General features: G+C 31.4%; 1 protein-coding gene across 1 annotated transcript; it reads left to right on the top strand.

The window, feature by feature from the left end:
* The first annotated feature begins 123 nt into the window (after positions 1-123).
* Positions 124-19810, top strand: LOC134720884 (activating signal cointegrator 1 complex subunit 2-like). Its single transcript, XM_063583435.1, has 17 exons — positions 124-236; positions 1866-2021; positions 3711-3769; positions 4369-4480; positions 5560-5757; positions 6289-6521; positions 7088-7162; positions 8485-8592; positions 9368-9433; positions 10307-10381; positions 11328-11526; positions 12742-12849; positions 13321-13424; positions 13681-13794; positions 14126-14326; positions 15970-16045; positions 19413-19810. The coding sequence occupies exons 1-17, from the start codon at positions 159-161 to the stop codon at positions 19701-19703; spliced, it is 2253 nt and encodes a 750-aa protein (XP_063439505.1). The 5' UTR covers positions 124-158; the 3' UTR covers positions 19704-19810.
* Positions 19811-20159: the final 349 nt, after the last annotated feature.

The following is a 20159-nucleotide window of genomic DNA, read 5'->3' as shown; positions in this document are numbered from 1 at the left end:
TATATATATCTAAGTTTATATCATATTTCAAATAAAGTTGAAGATACAAATTTTATTTTATAATTACAATACCCTTTTATTTAGGTTGCCCTAAAATAATATCAAATCTTATCTTTACTGTCCTGCTTTAAAGTGAAAGTTGCAGTCTGTAGTGCAAGATGGATTTTAATATTCCATTAGACAAGCAGAATGTCATTGTTGAAAATAAAGGACGGAAAGAAAATGTATCACTGTTGGTAATGTATCGATTAAATCTTTATAGAACCTTTTTCAGCTTAATATAGAAAAGAAGATGTGGTATGGCAAATGAGACATCTCTCCACAAGAGACCAAATGACACAGAAATTAACAACTACAGGTCGCTGTATGACAATAATAATAATAAATCAGCTTTATTTAGAGTCGGCAAGGTATATAAAACATAGACAAACATAAGCTCTAACAAACATAAGCTCTAATGTCCTTCAACAATGAGCAAAGCCCATACTGCATAAAGTCAGCTATGAGGGGGGATAGGAGTGGTCCTGATCCCGAAATCCCGGGCTTAAAAACACTAAATCCCGAAATCCCGGGCTTAAAATAACGAAATCCAGAGGTCCTGAAATTCGAATAAAGAATTCCCAGATCCTGAGAGGGTCAATCCCGAAATCCCGAGCTTAAAAACACCCGATCCTGGTGTCCCGTTAAAGGTCCTATCCCCCTCAAGCTATGAAAGGCACTGAAATGACAAATGTCAGTCAGGGGTACTACCTGTAAACGTAATTTTTATTTACTTGAAGAAGTAAGATAAAATGTACCTATGAGTGAATTTGTATGATATTAATGATATACAGCAACAAATTAATTGATTTTTTAAGGGCTTACAATGAAAGAGACAGACATGACTGGCATTTCTATTATATGAGACAGACATATGACAAGCATTTCATTGTAAAAATATCGCTACATTGAAGACCTGTTGGTGACCTTCTGCTGTTGTTTTTTTCTATGGTCGGGTTGTTGTCTCTTTGACACATTCCCCATTTCCCTTCTCAATTTTATGATAGATGCCCACAGACTAGTTCAAGATTACTCTGAAGTCCAAAGGCTGTTTTGCCAGACAAGCTGGGGCCGTTGAACATCAGAGTAATCTCTGACTACCCACAGACATGACAGATAAGAAATATATATGCCTGATATGTATGGAAGGTGATAACTGGGAAAGAAAACTAATCCTGTGTACATCAATGTACATTGATGTAATTGATTTCTTTTTTTTTAAACTATGTACAGTAAATCATGTAAATTATTATGATTAAACCATCAATTAATATTACATCTTACAAATTATATGGCATTACAAAATTTTAGATATTCGGCCTTGATCATATGACATTGTTTCAAATTGAGGTTCAAACAATCCAAAAAAACAACTTCATTTGATTTCTTTAAAAATTTGATTCTTGGAGTTTGACAGAATTGACGCCCACTTTCCACAATATAGCCTGTTTGTGCTGATGAGGCTTAAAGCAATTATAAATCAACCAATCAATCTTCTGAATCTAACCCAATGATGTATGTATTCAAATTTGGATGTCTGACCATACATGCCATAATACAACATTTACAATGTTATTAAGTTAAATGTACAATTTAAATTTTTAAGTTCTTGGACCACACACATACATTCTGTGTCAGAAACTTATGCTCTGAATTTTTAATCACAATCCAAATTCAGACCTGTATCAAGCTTGAATGTTGTCTCCATACTTGTCCCAACTGTTGAGAGTTTGACCTCTGCAGTCATATCAATTATGCACTTTGCATAGCTTTAGCATTTTATTGCAATATGAATTGTAGTTAATTTGTTGAGTATTTTTTAACAGGATCCACGGTGGAAAGAAGATTTAAAGTTTGTTTCCTATCAAGCACCACCAGTAAATAATGGAGCAACCATGGAAGAATGGAAAGATAGATTGAACTTTATATCTGAGGATCTACATTGGCTATTACAACAGCCACATGATAAGTTTTGGTGTCAGGTAGGCTGTTTCATTAGATTTGAAAGTTAGATGTTTTATACATTGTACTTACTTGTACCAAAAAGTATCAAACTTAGATTAATTGACCAGTTTAAACAAATTTGGAATTCAGTTATTCAAAACACATCAAAATGCATTACTTAATATATATATGAATAGGCTCTTTAAGGAAAATTTTGAATTTGAGAATTATTTCAACATCATTAATGTCATGACCAAAATATATATACACTTTGTAAATTCCGAACATCAAATCATTCAGTGACAATAGAAAAGGGGAGATGGCATTACATTGAGAGAAGTGATAGAAAATGCTCAATATGTACGAAAAGAAATATAGGAGACAAATATCACTATATTTTTGTTTGCCCAGCTTTACAAGATGAAAGAAAAAGATTTATTCCAAATGAACTAATACTCAGACACAACATTATTAAATTTAACCACACTGTTTTATTCAAAACAACCAAAGACACTAAGAAACCTCTGCAATTTTATAAGATGTATTAGTACTAAGCATGCTAAGCTTACTCCTTCTTAACAACCATAATTTATTTATCATACTTATACACAAAAAGTATTTCTTCATACAATTTTAGTTTTCACATTTGACAGTATAAGTATTTATATAAAAATGATATTCTTTTATATGTTATCTCATCTGAAATTTTATGCTTTTTTAATGCATTTTTATTTTTGTTATCATGTACATTATTTTTTTAACTTCTCTGTAACCTTTGTACTTGCATGGTTTTATTTATTACATGTATAAAGATTATCCAAACATAGATGGAAAGTTGTCTCTTTGTCAGCAAAAACTTGTTATATATATCCGGGGCCCCTTCTTATGGAACTACATTTTGTACATGTATGGTTAATGCATATACTTTTACATGTCATGAATTGTGCAGTCTAAACAGATTGTTTGTTAATTAAATTAATTTCTTATGCATGCCATATTTTGTATCAAATGGAGATAAAACATATAGATTTATTCTTATTCATCTCTTTTTTAAATGTCCAATATTTATTATTAAAGAAGTGGAGAGTAATTATGATAGTAACTGTATGTCACTGACCTAACATATCAACATTTAGGATTAAAAGTAAGATCAAAGACGTTTTGCATCAGAGTTTTATTAGGTTCACATGTCTTTCATGTCTTTATGCTGGTTAACCTTCTTCAAAATCAGACTTTCAAGTGATATTTACCCCTTATATAAATGAAAAATTGATTTAACAAGCTATATAGAGATTCTTACATTGATACCAGTGGATTATCGGATTTATCCAATCGAGATAGTTAAATTATCAATTTTAAAGTCCGAGCCGCCTCGGCGAGGACTTTAAAATTTATAATTTAACTTTCGAGATTGGATAAATTCGATAATCAACGAGTAACTATGTAAGAATCTGTTTCTCTAATGATTAAATAGAAGTTTTCTTTATTTGTTACCCGAAAAAAAACCTTCGAGTGCCTTTCACATTGCACGAAGTTGTCAATTTCATTAACACCTGTTATCATATTTTGATTCATCAAGTTAGCTGAAAAGGTCATGACCCTTAAAATCATCCAATGATCTTTTGAGATCACCAGCAACCACACGTTGATTAATTTTTTTTTATACAATGGGTTCAGAAAGGGATAAATTTTCATAGAATTAGAGAAATATATTTTATTTGTTTTAGGTGATACATGATAGCACCTTACAGAATTTGTTGGATACATACCTGAGATTTTCACCTAGGTTAGTATTAATATTCTTTAGGTTTCATTAAAAATAGATGAAAACCTTTTTAATTGGATTGTGTTATTTACTTTGTGATGCATATCCATCTTTAAGACTTAGTTACAGTAATTTTCAAGTTTACTCTAACCTTCATGACATAAGAAAACCATGTGAATAAATTAAAAGTACTTATAACCATATGAAAGCGTTTCTTTTGTTATCATTGTTCAACTATAAGGTATATTATTTATGTTCAAAATTAACTTTTTAAATCAGTTAATGTCAATTTTGGAGTCAGGACCCATTGCAAGTTGTACAAGTGCTTATAGAAGCCTTTGTGAATCTGTGCACATACTTCAAATTTATCTTTTATACATTACCAAGTATAATTAGCTACTGACCTACATTGTAACTTTCGAAGAGAAAAAAATGGCTTTAAACATTTCTTTTTTATATTGACAATGAGTTGATGTAATTATCAGTTGACTTTTATAAACATGCCAAAATAAAAAATAAAAATGTCTGTCTTATGATACTATTTGATAGCAAGAAAAAGTGAACATCTTTCTGCAGCATAACATTAAAATAATTTCTGAGGCTATTTTTCATGTTTACAGGTCCTATGATGTGATATACCACTTGACAGATGACATACAGTCCATACATAATGAGGTCCATAGGCTGGTGTTTATGACATGTCTAAGAATGGCAACATTTAAAGAATCACAGGTATAAACAAAATAAAGTAAGATTTAAACATGTTAAATTCTAAAACTTATTGATTAATCTGTATTACTAACATTAATTTCTGTTTTTTTTTAAACCAACATTTCTGAAGAAATTCTATTTTTTTTAACTTTTTATGTATGCATGTAAATAGTTTCTGAAAATATGAACCTCAAAGTAAGATTTGAATGTAAATAAGATACCTTCTATTGATGAATGTTATTCTCGTAATTTGTTTTTTCCAGATGAGCCTTATCCTTCTAAAGCATTTGCATGTCTTTTTGTCATTTTCTGGTTATTACTTTGTAATTGTCAGTTGACCTTCAATTTATAAGTTATAAAGGTTCTATTATTATCTACTGACTCTTTTTGATGACATTAATTATGCAAAGCTTTAGTTGATAAGAGGTTGATATATATTTATTCCCAAAATATACCTTTACCACATTAATTTGGTAAATTCTTTAAAAGTTCATGGAGATATTCATTGTTTATTTTTCACAAAATATCTTACTATAGTCTCTATTAACAATTGCAGTCTGTTGGCCAGTGTTGGGACAAAATTGAATACTACATTGTATTTAAACATGGTTCTGATTCTACATTGTATTTAAACATGATTTTGATTTTACATTGTATTTTAACATGATTTTGATTTTACATTGTATTTAAACATGATTCTGATTTTATGCTGAGTTCACACGTAATTCGAATTCCATTTGCATTAACTAATTCGAATTAGTTTTACGTCCTAAAGTCAATTTTAATTCAAATTGAAATGCTCGTCAAATTTGCTTTACTGTCCAAACGACGTTAACTTAATTTGTATTAACAAAAACGTATTTCTTATGCGAATTGACTAATTCTAATTAGTTAATTTGAATCAATTCGAAATTAAAAAAGAAGAGTGTGTGAACGCGATAAGTGAATTCGATTTACATTCGATTCAAATTCATTTCAAGTTAAATGTCCGTGTGAACAAGGCATTACATTATATTTAAATATGATTCTGATTTTACATTGTATTTAAACATGATTCTGATTGTATTTAAACATGATTCTGATTTTTTTTATCATAACAGGAACATCATATAACACCTAGTGTGTTTGGCGAGATCGTGTATGAAAACTTTTTATTTGACATTCCTAAGATATTTGACCTTTGTGTACTGTATGGTGAGGGAAATGGTCCACTGTTGACTAAGATGGTAGATAACATTTTCACACAGCAACCAAAATATAATGATGATTTACGCTGCGCTATTCCTACAGTCATACAGGTAATTTTGTCAGATTTATTTATTATTTGATTGGCAAAAGTATAGAACCAAAAATAGATATATAAAACAGTTGATTGTAAAAGTTAGTAATTATTCGTGAAATGATCCAATTGCAGTACTCTAATTTGTCAATTTCTAGAGATTTCAAGAAATCATAATTGTAAGCAAAACATGATAAATCTGTTTAGCATGTTTAATATCTACATTGTTTATTATGATTATACACAACACTTAAACACAACAATTTAAAAATAATCGAAAAGTTGTTTTTCCACAAACATCCAAACTTGGAAGCCATCAATGATAATATTTATATAAGTCATATACTCGCACATGACAGATGAGCATGAAATAGATAAAAGTGCTGAAAGTGTAGCCATCAATCAATCATTTATGATGTCTTTTTTTTTAAATTTTTATATGTAAATTAAAGACAAATATTTTTAATTGAATGTTTTAAAACTCTGATGAATTTATACAGTGTATATGCAGTTTTGAAGTAATAGTTAATTGGTATTCGCTTTTTTGTAGGTCTTTCATGATATTGCCGAAAAATGTGGAATTTCAATAGACAAACATGGCAGTTTGTCACCCCAGAAATTAAGCAGTTCAAGAACAGATAACACTCCATTAGTTACCATGCTTATCTCAGATTTCCAGGATATTGTTCTATATTTAGCAGACATAGCCTTAACCTTGGCAAATTTTCTGGAGATCCATCCTCAGTCATGTGAACTGTTCCTTGAAGAACACTTTATACCAAGGTACAACAGTAGTACTTAAAATCCACTCCAAAAGTGGGGGCAAAATTGCAATCACTTTATCGATCAATCCACACATTGGTTTGTCCAACAATTATTTTTGTCACACATTTCTTAGAAACTACTAAGCTGAATGAATTTACATTTGGTCAGCAGCTTAACAGTAATAAGTTGTAATATGTTAGAACTTGAGTTGGATGAAGGGGATAGAAATGACTTTTGGGGCATTTCTCTAATTAAAGACAAACTTTATATGATGACAAATTATTATGCACCAATTTAACAGCTGCTTCCCAACCTTTTCTTAGCTAGAAACTTCTTGTTTTAGCAAAATATTAATGATATTTTGACTTTTTTTTTTTTTTTTTTATTTTTCAATATTGTAAATGCATTAAATTGCTATTTAGTAAAATAATACTAAAACAGATGATCACTTATTGCTTGAGATTAGAGCTTAATAAAGTTATCTAAATTTGAACAGCTGAATACTACTGTTGCCTTTATTTATCTACCTACATATTTATACAATTAAAAGAAAATAATCAGTTTATACTTCTAATAATTTCCAGGTTAGCAGAGTTCTATGATGTTGTGTTTCCTGAAATCTCTCAAGCGCTGAAGATGAGAATGTTTGAAAATAAGGAGTAAGTTTAAGACTACTGAAATATTTTTCTTTATTCCTCCATTTATTCAGATTCAACTGGAAAACTTTTATTATACCCCCGCTTTAAAAAAGGGGGGGTATACTGTTTTAACTCTGTCTGTCCTTCCGTCAGTCCGTCATTCCGTCCGTCCGTCCCATGAATATTTTTCGTCTCATTTTTTCAGGAACTACAATACAAGGATTTCTGAAATTTAGTTTCAGGGTTTATCTAAGTCAGCTATACCGTGTGATGCGTTTTCAGATTGATCACTTGACAACTTCCTGTTTACCGAACACTTGTATGATTTTACACATGATAGCCAAGTTGAAAATTTCGTCACATTTTTCTCAGCAACTACAATACAAGGATTTCTGAAATTCTGTTTCAGGATTTATATAAGTCAGCTATACCGTGTGATGCGTTTTCAGATTCATCACTGGAAAACTTCCTGTTTACTGAATACTTGCATATTTTTACACTATTAATATTATCCACTTGCATTGGGGGTATCAAAACTATCATCAGTGAGCAGTAGCTCGCAGTTTCACTTGTTTTGTCTGATTTGAAGGGTGTATTTTTGGATGAATGATTACCTGAAGACATTGAAAAACACTTGTTTTCGAATTGTTACAGATTATAGTCTAGCCAAATTAAAGGGAGATTATCAGGTACATTGTATTTAGAGACCCTTTTACAAAAATAAAGATGACACAGGCAGAGGTTTTTTGAAAGTGAAGTGCGGGATATTTATATGATTATGAAACCTGGAAATATTCAAAGAGGGTGATAAAGGGGCAGTCTGAACATGAAAACATGTGAAATAAAAATAGCAAAGTTGTTGTATATACAATAAACATCTGGTAAAATGAAGCACAAGAAATAAAAAGTTATTACTTAGTCGTTCTTAGAGATCATGCAGTCATTATAAATGGACATGAAGACCCTGCAGTCCATATGTTACATCTGATTTGAAAACAATATTATTCATAGTTATTTGAATGCAATTAATATCTGAGGAACACATATTTCATAATAATCACCAGACTAACTGTTTAATCAAATGCAGGACAAACACAAGAAATTCAGATACTGACACAAAACTTGGAAAATAAATAAGGGGAAACATTGAAGTCCTCAGAAAAAATATGTCAAAACATAAAAACAAGTGAAATAAAAAGGTGCAAACTTCGCCAAAAATATACCTTTTAACATAAAATTTCATTAATAATGGAATTGGTTGTGTTGCTAATTGCCTGAGAAAATTTATATATATAGTAAATTTGTTGTTTCCTCTTTTAATGCCATATCTCTTATTTTCACAGCCATCAGAAGTTACTAAAGAGAAAATTAAAACAAGCCTCTGTTTCATTTATGAAGGTTGTAAATGCTATTGTAACTCATTGTTTTATACAGCCTGTTTTGGATCAAAGGTATGTTTTGTTTAAACCTGTTTCTGCATTTAAACCTGGTTTATTACATTGTTGGTAATGAATTATCATGATTTACCAGTGAAATCAAACCAACAATTTCACAATAAAAAAATGAAATTTAATAGAAATTCTTTTAAATTAATTATGTATTACTTCATTTTTATGCCCCACCTACGATAGTAGAGGGGCATTATGTTTTCTGGTCTGTGCCTCCGTTTGTTTGTTCGTCTGTGCGTCCGTCTGTGGGTCCGTTCGTCCCGCTTCAGGTTAAAATTTTTGGTCGAGGTAGTTTTTGATGAAGTTGAAGTCCAATCAATTTGAAACTTAGTACACATGTTCCCCATGATTTGATCTTTCTAATTTGAATGCCAAATTATAGTTTTTACCCCAATTACATGGTCCACTGAACATAGAAAATGATAGTGAGAAGTTCAGGTTAAAGTTTTTGGTCAAGGTAGTTTTTGATGAAGTTAAAGTTACATCAACTTGAAACTTAGTTCACATGTTCCCTATGACATGATATTTCTGATTTTAATTCCAAATTAAAGTTCTGACCCCAATTTTCACGGTCCACTGAACACAGAATATGATAGTGCGAGTGGGGCATCCTTGTACTATGGACACATTCTTGTTTATTTCTCAATTTATTAAACAGACACCAGATAAAACTATTCATAAAGATTGAGTGAATGTCTAACAATATTTGGAGCATTGTGAAACATTTAACAGAACAATCTGACATTCGATGATACATGTATTCTTATTTTTTCTGTAGTGCAAAGAATACTGACTGTATAGAAGGATTTATAGAAACTTTTTCTAGCTTACTTGGAGATAGAAGGTTTGTATGACATCAAGGTATCATTGAACTTACAATACTTTGTATGAACTACATGTTGTAGTGCAGTGTTGTATTAAAAGCTTGAACATTTTGAGTATGTAAATGTTTTGTTAAACTTCATAATCAATGATAATTTACAAGCACATGTGTTCAATAACTTTAAATGATAACATACATAAACTTTGAGGATGTGATTTTTTTTTGTTAACCATCATAAGCAATGATAATGTACAAACACATGTGTCCATTGGTTTTAAATTGGGATATATATATAAATAGGTTATTCCAAGGTCAGGAGATACAAGCTCAAATTGTTTGTTAGTGTTTCACATCCCTTGAACCATTTGGCAAAGGGTATATAGGCAAATAACAATTTAATTATATTGGAGTGTCTAAATTCTATCATGGATACTCATTCTGAATTAAGCTGGCATTTTTTACTCTAAGTATAATTAACTCGTAGATATATTTTCTCTCTGGAATTGCATATAAGGGAGGTAAATTATATTATATTTAAATCATCTACTAGCCCAAAATAGGTTGCCTTATACTCGTGTTATAACAGAAAAGGTGATACATACCAGTATATGTACCTAAATCCATTATTAGTTTCCTTTTGAATTATATGATCTAGTTACTTATGAAATAACATAACACACACAAACATACAAATGAACTTTTGTGTTTTAAGCAAAGCTTTAACCAAAGTAAAGGATATAAAAGGAATTTCCAATGAACATACATACAGTCATGGGATAACAAAGAAGAGTAGCAATTGAAGCTTAAATCTAGGAGGGCTATAAAATCTAAATACATGTACTTCTAATGATTTTTCAAGATTTTATTTTTAATGAATCTTTTGTTAAATTTCAGATTTCTTGCTGACTTTGATGGGTCTTACCAAGTACAAGTGTATCTAGATATCATTACACAGTCTACATGTGATGTGTATCCTTTATAATCTATAATACTAAAATAACCAGGTCCAAATTGTCAGCCATCATGGGGTAAAAACGATAAATCAATAAATTCAACTTTATATATAGCTAATATAGGACAATGGTGTTGATTAAAAATTAAACCACTCCAGACCCTTTTGTTTTCCACATAATTAATAGTGCCAATAATTAACAAGTTCTGAGTCGAATTCAATACCTATACCAATAGTATATTCACCTGTTACCTATTTCCTTATCTGTATGTTCCCCATCTGACAGCCGCACCACCAAACGCTGTAATTAGGATTTTGCTATATACACGGGTCATAATCACAGGGTTGACACTACTAAATTCAATCATTAACACATTGTTCCCTATTGTAGTATTTCAATCAGTATTACATTACTTTTTAAGACGACAATAAGAATACTAAAAATGTGGACTTAAAATAAGTCCTACAGATACAGTAAGTTCAATTTGTTAGGCGTCATGACATAAAACAGCAAATTAAAGGATCCAACTTCATTATAACTAATATAGGACAATTCTGTTGATTAAAAAATACTTCATTCCAGGCCCTTTTGTTTTCCAAATAATTAATTGATAAGTTCCAGTGCATCCTAATGACTTAATCAGATGACAATACTTATACATTTGTACTAAAATAAGGCTTACACATAGTTATATACTTTAATTCAGTCAAGGACCCGCGATATCACTGGTGTGTTCTAATATTTTATAAATTACAAATGCAATGAACATCAGAGTAACAAAATAGCTATATATCAAAGTCACATTTGTTTATTCAATAATTTTGATTATTACAGTGTTTGCAAGATTGAATTGTTCATTCAAATTATATGTGAATTAGTTTACACTAGAAACTTAATAAAATGAATAATGCACTTTGATTTTACATGGTTGGAAATTTGCTGTTCCTTATCTCTTGTAATAGTGATGAAACAAGGATCCAGTATATTCAAGAAGCTGTTCATTCAGCCTTTGCCACCTATGGTAAGAGGAGGAAACCAACAGGAGGAATGAATAGAGGAGGAAGAACCAGTCCTGATGGATCACCAGAACCTTTAGTAGCAGCAGGAGGGGCACCTGCTGGGAACCAGAACACAAAAGATGATTATGCTGCATCGTACAGTGTAAGTAAATAAATTCATTGCAAGGATGTTAACTGATAAGGAAAACTGAGTGCATTTGGTTACTTTCATTGAGTAACTGCATTATTTCATAATCACATACTAATAGATCAATATAAACCTTCTTTTGTAATTGATCGAAATGATAAACCAAATTTATAATTAAGAAATAATTCTTTCATGCCATGCTCCATGCTCATTTTAACATGGTTAGGCATTATCTTTGTTAATATCTTAATACTGAGCGTTAGCGAGGTATCAAATGTTTGCAAATATAATGCTTACCAATTTTAAAATGAGCATAGAGCATGGCATGATACAATTATTTCGATTCTAATAGGAATATTTGGAACTTTTGTACTTTGGAGACAACCTATATAGTAAACGCTCGAAATGTCACCATTTTGATTTGATGAACCAAAAACGTTATAGAAAGTCAGCAGTTTATCTATAAAACAAGAACTGAAACATTTAAAATTACTTTTAGAATGTTATGATTTAATTTCCTAGCAAGCAACACCAACACAAATGTCCATATTGATCTCTGGCATTGTTCAAAATTCATATAACGTTGGAATTTCAATTGTGGCGTCAATCACGTGCAGCCCATGTTCTATTCGAATTAGGACAAGACAAAGCTAAAGAAGAATGTCATATTAGAATCATCTTGCGCACAAGGTTTTAGTTTGTAAAAATGTGAGCTGACCAATTTGTTTTTATTCTAAAATGCTGTCCAGTTGGCACAGAACAGCTAATACAATTTTATATTTCTTTAGTATAAGAGAAGTTTTTCTTTAGATGTATAACTGCTTTCAATAAAACAAGTTAATCCTTTACACAGTAAAATAAAAAAAATTATGAAAATTTAAAACGTGAAATAAAATCTTATTTGTTTTAGTTGTTTATTCTTTCACTACTTAAAATCCTTTCCTACCATTAAGTAAAGAAGTTAAACTTAACTCATAGACTGATCTACTGTCAAGTCATTATTATTTGTTGGATACTAATTTTCATGCTTTTCGTGGGTAGAGGTGAACTATAAATTCAAATGTCTTACGAATAACATATTTTCTATAGGCCTGGTATGAAAATATTAGTAAAACCTCAAAATCAAATACCCACGAAAATACAAGTTCTCCTCAATCCACGAAAAATTGATACCCCATGAAAATAAATGAAACCAAAGTATATTATATTTTTACAAACCACCTTTTTTAGGAATATGAAGGAGCCTGTAGTGAGCCAAGGAAGACAGGAATAGAACTGGATTCTTTAATTTCTTCAGTTAAAGATTTGTTACCAGATCTTGGAGAAGGCTTTATAGAGGTATAGCACAAAATTATACAAGAAAGTTATTTAAGATTGACTTGTTTTCATGTAGGTCATGGGTTTTTTTAGTTTCATAAGCAGAAATGTTATGTGATTCATAGATAAAAATGTTTTTCTGTTGTGATTAATTTTTTTTACAACATTTTGATTTGTACACAAGGAATTATTATAATTTTCTAAAAAAAATAAAATATAAGCCTTTTTATATAAAACTTTATTTTTTATTTTTTAGGTAATTTAGATTAAAAGCATATGTTGAAAATACATCAATAAAACTGCAACATAACAACAATAAAAAAAAAAAAATATAAAAATATAAAAGATAAGCTAAAACAGAATCACATGTTCTAAGTGCATACACTCAATAATATCTATTTTATAAAGCTAAACTTTATTACTTTGGGTTTTTCATAGCAAAAAAATGGAATGAAAAGTGTATAATAAGTTTTGAAATTAATCAATTTTCAGTTGTGTTTTGAGGAGATGGGATACAGTATGGAGACAGTTATTAATGCTGTGTTAGAAGAAAGATTACCTCCTTCTTTAATAGAAATTGATAGAACTCTTCCCAAGTAGGTCCCTTAATCTATTGTTTTATAAATTTAATGAAATTGAAATTTCAAGGTGAATCTGTTTTGAAAACAACTTTAAAATGTTGTATTCTCTTACCATTAATTTTACAATGACATTGACAGATTATTTTTTCAAAATGTACTACATGAAAAGAAACCTGGTGAATGGTTAAACATAGTCTAATCTAACATTTAACTTTTAACTTCAATTCTCTCCAAGTTCAAATCAAAAAATATTTATGTAACTATGTTACAGGAGCAAACCAGAAGAGACAGTTCTGACAAAGCGACACAATGTTTTTGATGATGATGAATTTGATGTGTTCAGAAAAGATGATATTGACACAAGTAAAATACACAAAGGAAAAAGGTAAGTTGTCAAACAAAAATGTACAGTATGTCATTAAGGGCACCTTTTAAAATACTTTCAGGTAAATTTGCCACCTTTTTCTTCTTTTCGCAAATGGACAGTTCAGTTGACTTTTTTGAAATCAGAATTGTTTTTGCAGTAAATGAAACATTAGAGGATAAACTAGGAAAAAATTGAATTCATTCATTCATAGTTGTTACTTTTATATTTACTTTGAATAAAAAATTTCCAGGATTTCTTTTTGAAATGACAACTACATGAACAGAGAAAATATATGCTTCTAAATAAAGAAAAAAAATACAGAACACACTTATTTTATTCAAATTAACAGTAGCAAATCAGACAAGGTAGATCTGGATATTAAACCATCAGAAGACATGAAGAATCAGCTGAATGAGATGTATGGGTACCAGATAGAGGAAGTGAACAGGGATGAGAATGATATGTATGATGATGAATATGATGACACTTATGATACCAATAATGTCGGAGCATTTGATGCTGACTCTGCTGATGAACTCACAGCTAGAAGGTTGGTTATTTGGTTAGGGCTATTCCATTAAAATGTAAGGGGTTGGGTATGAAGGGAAGTTTAATTATTGAATGTGGGTCAGTATGCAACTACATATTACAATTATACAAAATTATCTAAAAAATGGTTCTTGGTGTAGAGATATCTTGATAGTTCCTTCCTACCCTCCACATTCATTTTAATGGAATAGCCCTTAATGTTTATATGACAGAGTTTAATATTTCATGCTTTGAAAAGTGCCCAAGGTCATTGACACCTTTACAAACTCATTTCTGTTTCTATGCCCTTGCTGTAGCGGAGGGAGCTTAAGTTTTACCCTTGTCCGTCCCAAAAAATGTTTGTTTTTTTCGTTCTTTAACTTTAGTTTGCCTCAACCAAATATTACAAAATTTATACACGCTTTTATTACCATAAAATACATATCAAATTAATTTTGGTGGCGTCACTCTAACTGTTCTAGAGTTATGCTCCTCTACAAATGGAAAAATTGCTAAATTTTTCATTCCCATTCTCTAACTTAAGTTTGCCTCAACCGATGTATTAAACTTATACACAATGCTTATTACCACAAAACTCAGATCAAGTACACTTTTGGGTAGGATCACTTTCACAGTTCTTCAGTTATGTTCTTTTATAATTATAGAATATCTAATCGAAGAAATCAAATAGAGAAAAATATTCAAGGAGTGACTGAACAACACATTAATTCACGAATGCGCGTAGCACTTGAGTCAATTATCAGTGTTGTTCGGTCACGAGTTGAATTTTTTAATTCTTTGATTAGTTAAGATAGAGTAACCATACATTGTCTCAAAATATCAATATTATTTGTACAACGCTTGGAAACAGGTAGAAAATGAGGCTGTGCCAAGCATTTGTACCTCTTTTGAGCCCAGTACAAATAACATTCATATTTTGAGACAAAGTATGGTTATTCTTTATGTACTGCAACTCTTATAACTGTTCTAAATAAAGTATTTAGGGTAAAAACCATCATTTCTTAAGTTTGAGCCTAAGACAAAAACTTTCCGCAAACCTTTATGTTTTATTGACGTCAAAAATGAAACTCTACGGAAACGCATTGTCAACTTCATAAACAAGGCAATATACGGTCAGTGACTGTATATCACATATGAATATATGGTCAATGCAACTTGATTGCTCAAATAGCACAGCTGCAGTATATTTCTTTTTATTACATTGGCAAATGGCTTTTTTTTAAAGAAATTAATGTAAAACATGTTAGGAACTATATCTTTTTTCTACACATTCACAATTTGTTTTGATACGCTGTTATCTATGTCTTGACAACGCCTATTGTTGTATGACGTCAAACAGTGAAATAACCAGGTTTATTTCACGTGTGAAATTATCGTTTTGTATTTAACTGGGAAATCAATGTAATTCATTGCAACCATTGTAATAACTTAATTAAATATGCAAGCAGGGGTATCATCTGTGTCCCTTAAACCCATTCCCCATTTATTTGTTTGTTTTGATAACTGCTAGAAAACCTTTAAAAGGAAAATTTCAGCATGGTCAATGAATTTAAGTTATATAATTTTGATTCTTACAACTTTAAAACTTGATTTGAAAATATCTTATAGTTTTTATTTGATTTACAAGTTTGGTTTATGTTTCAGACCTTTTACAACACCCAGAATACTTGGAGGCAAAAGGGAAGATGATGGAAACAATAATTCTGAGTCGGATTCAGAGGTAAATATATAGTGTTTCTTCTAACGATTTAAAAAAATAAATAATCAAGGATTATTTTACTGAGGTTGTGGCCCCAGGACAAAGAAAATTGCTCTTATGTAAAGGCCAATAGGGTAAAATAAGTCATTGTTAGCAAAATGTATTGCCCTTCTACATCAGTATAAAACAAAATGATGGTTCAAAAGACAACTTTCAAGTTCTATGCATTTCTGTCAAAAACTCTGGTTTTAGTGAACATCATTCGTACATTTAGTGGCATCATCACTTCTGTTTCAATGTTGAGCGAGGAGTTGGAAAGCTATAGTGCTATATTGCAGAAATTATTCGCAAATTAAAGTCTAATGATTGACAATCAGCACATACCTGCCAACTTTCACGATTTAGGCGTGTACTACACGATTTTGACCCTTTGTCACGATTGCACGATCGTGTTCCAGAAAAAACCCTCTAAAACACGATTTGGTGAAAATCTACACGAAAAATATTGTTGTTCCCGATTTTGAACTGTGTCCAATGGAGGAAAATCGTGTTCAGCCAATCAAATTGTGTGTTTCTCATGATCAAATTAATCAGCCAATCAAAAACGTTTTCTCTCAAGATTGTTTTAACATGCTAGATATTGAACTTGTGTTGTATTCCTCTGTTTGTTGGTCAGAATTGTAAAAACGTGAACAGGGCAAATGAGTTTACAACTACAAGGAGGTTCTTACACAGAATAAGAATAAAAGCATGGCTGATTGACAAGCTTCAATGATGCAGTACTACCATGAATATAATAAATAGTAGTTTATTCACTAATTTATTGACATTAAATGTACACTTGCTGTAACATAATTTTATTTATGTATTCAATCATTTAAAGTATAATGTACTTTTCATTACTTTTCACATGGACCACCCCCACAACAACATGAGGAATCCCTTAAGTGAGGGACTACCCTTAGTCAAGGGGTCACCCTTGTAAAAAATAAAATAGAAAAATGTAGATTTATTAACTTATAAATTGGAAATTCTGACATTTTATTTGTAGCAGCTTTTCTAAATGAAGAGTCCTATTATTTTGAATAATAAAGAAGTTGAAAGGCCAAGAACATATCAAAATTCTTGGACATGTGTTGACCATACATGTATAATACCAGATAGATCATAAGATGTATAGATCTTTGGGAGAAGTTTCTTCAAATAATATGAATGTGTGCTCATTTGTACTTAAAAAGTGGTTTTTAATGTCCTAACATTGAGGGGGATCCCTATGTGTTGTGTCCAACCTGATAAAGGTCCTTCTTTGTTTATAATTTTAAATTGGAAAAGTCAACAACTATTTAGTATCCTTACACATTAAAATAATTCCTGGTTTTACAGCTACATGTTCATATTTTCTGCTGATATAATAACTAGAATCATGCAAATAAACATTAAAAAAAAGGGATGTAAGCTCATCTTACAAATCATGCAAATATGACACTTTTTCTAAGACTACAAAACAGCACGCGCAAAATAGTCGTCGCAAAGAATTTTAAACTTTGAAATTGTTGTCGCGCGCTAAAACCCCCATGGGCATTTTCAAAAGTTGGCAGGTATGTCAGCAATAGTGTCATTAGGGAATTGGGATTAATAAGTACTTACAAAACAAACATTATTTCTAGTTTATCCTGCACAATGATGATCACTAAGACACTTAATAGTGCAGGGATACAATCCCCTCTATCTGATAAATGACTTCATAAAGGCGCTCATAATTGACAAGTTTTGTTCAGGTGAAGGATGAACTCGAAAGTGGTCTTGTACATGTTAAAACTTTCACTATAAACATTACAGCTACTTGGGGATCAATGCAACACCCACAGAATATTTCTTTTAGATTCTTTGTCTATGATAACACAGACTATGTAACAGTATGTTATACATGCATTGTTATTGTAAAACTACTGTAATTCATTTGAAATTTCATTTCTGACTTAACAAGGTATTCATAAAACTAGAGGCTCTCAAGAGCCTGTATTGCTCACCTGAAACAACCTGGGTTTTTTAATTCATATAAAAAAAGATAAAATTTGGCTACAAATTAACAACACTTGGCCAGAACCTCATTAGGAAAGGAACATTTATGCTATGTTTGGTTTCATTCAATTCAGTTGTTCTCTAAAAGAAGAAATTTGTATGTATTTCCCATAGGGTCCTATGTTAAACTAAGTCCCCCTAAGGTGACCATCTAGGAAGTTGGATTGGCGACAAAGTAACAACACTTGGTCGGCATCTCATCAGGAACATTCATGCTATGTTTGGCTTTATTCCATTCAGTGGTTCTATAAAAGAAGTCATTTGTATGCATTTCGCATAGGGTCCCATGTTAAACAAAGTCCCCCGCTGGCGACCATCTTGGATGATGGATTGGCAACAAAGTAACAACACTTGGTCAGCACCTCATAAGGAACATTCATGCCATATTTGGTTTCATTCCATTCAGTGGTTCTCTAAAAGAAGTCATTTGTATGCATTTCCCATAGGGTCCTATGTTAAACAAAGTCCCCCGCTGGCGACCATCTTGGATGATGGATCCGCACCAAAGTAACAACACTTGGTCAGCACCTCATAAGGAACATTCATGCCATGTTTGGTTTCATTCCATTCAGTGGTTCTCTAAAAGAAGTCATTTGTATGCATTTCCCATAGGGTCCTATGTTAAACTAAGTCCCCTGCTGGCGGCCATCTTGGATGATGGATCGGCTTCAAAGTAACAACACTTGGTCAGCACCTCATAAGGAACATTCATGCCATGTTTGGTTTCATTCCATTCAGTGGTTCACTAGAAGAAGTCATTTGTATGCATTTCCCATAGGGTCCTATGTTAAACTAAGTCCCCAGCTGGCGGCCATCTTGGATGATGGATCGGCTACAAAGTAACAACACTCGGTCAGCACCCCATTAGGAACATTCATGCTATGTTTGGTTTTATTCCATTCAGTGGTTCTCTAGAAGAAGTTCAAAATGTAAATTGTTAATGACGACGGATGCCAAGTGGTGAGAAAAGCTCACTTGGCCCTTCTGGCCAGGTGAGCTAAAAACTGCAACTCATGATTGCAAAAAAAAAAAATGAAATCTATAGTTTGAGAAATATATCAAACAAAATGCAAGTTACATTTCATCATGAGCATAATAAACAACCTGTTGTGAATAACTATATTATCTCTTTTATAGGAGTTATAGTCCTTGCTTGCAGTATAATTTATACAAAATGTATCAGAAAAAATTTTGATGGAAGAAAATGTTTTGTAATGAAAGTCTATTGATGGTTTTTTTCTCTACAATATATAACTTAAATTTACCTCAAAGACATTTTTAGTGAAGGTAGTATTTCTCTTTATAGGAGTCAGACAGTGATAAACCAATTAGAGATGAGTTTTGTCAGAATCCAGCACTTTTGAGACAAAGAGCTGAGGAGCGTGCTCGATGGCAGGCACAGAGAAGAGGAGGTCGAGGTCATCACCGTGGTCAAAATAGACCTTCAAATCCAGATGGTGCTGAAAGAAAACGTGATGTAGTTGGAAAACCAAAAGGTCAAGGTCAGGATGCTAAAGTTTCACAAAATAGGAGATGGAAAGAGCAGCACAAGGGAGGAAACAGACGTCAGCAAGCAGATAGAAAACGGATGGCATGAACTTGTCTTGGTTTAATTTTTTTTGTGTGCAATATGAATTTACATTTATTTGACAAAAGTGTCAATGGAATTTTAAATTATTGAAAAATCAAGCATTATAAAGGCATGTCTTCAAATCTTTGTTTTGTTTTGTTTGATTTAAAAAAAGTGAAAAGAAAATCTTGTCTTTGTCTACCATGAATGCAGCATATCTAGATTAAGAGACAAAAGTATGCTTATCCAGTTGAGGCCTCCTTGTAAACTATTTGTATAGAGCTTTACTTTCAGAAGGTAGTAAAGCTTAATATTTCAGATGCCTTATCATCTGAAATTTCCATTTCCCTTCAACTAATTTTCATGGTTCAATGATTGCATAGAAAAGTGTTCGGTTTTTTTTGGAAAATTTAATTATCATTTTAGGTGTACATTTCCATAAGACAGGTTTCAGGTTCATTTTCTGTACATAGTAGTTTCATA

This window comes from Mytilus trossulus, chromosome 6 (assembly GCF_036588685.1).
Source record: "Mytilus trossulus isolate FHL-02 chromosome 6, PNRI_Mtr1.1.1.hap1, whole genome shotgun sequence".
NCBI classification, from domain to species: Eukaryota; Metazoa; Mollusca; class Bivalvia; order Mytilida; family Mytilidae; genus Mytilus; species Mytilus trossulus.
The sequence above is the reverse complement of the archived record's forward strand: the minus strand, read 5'-3'. Positions and strand labels throughout refer to the sequence as shown.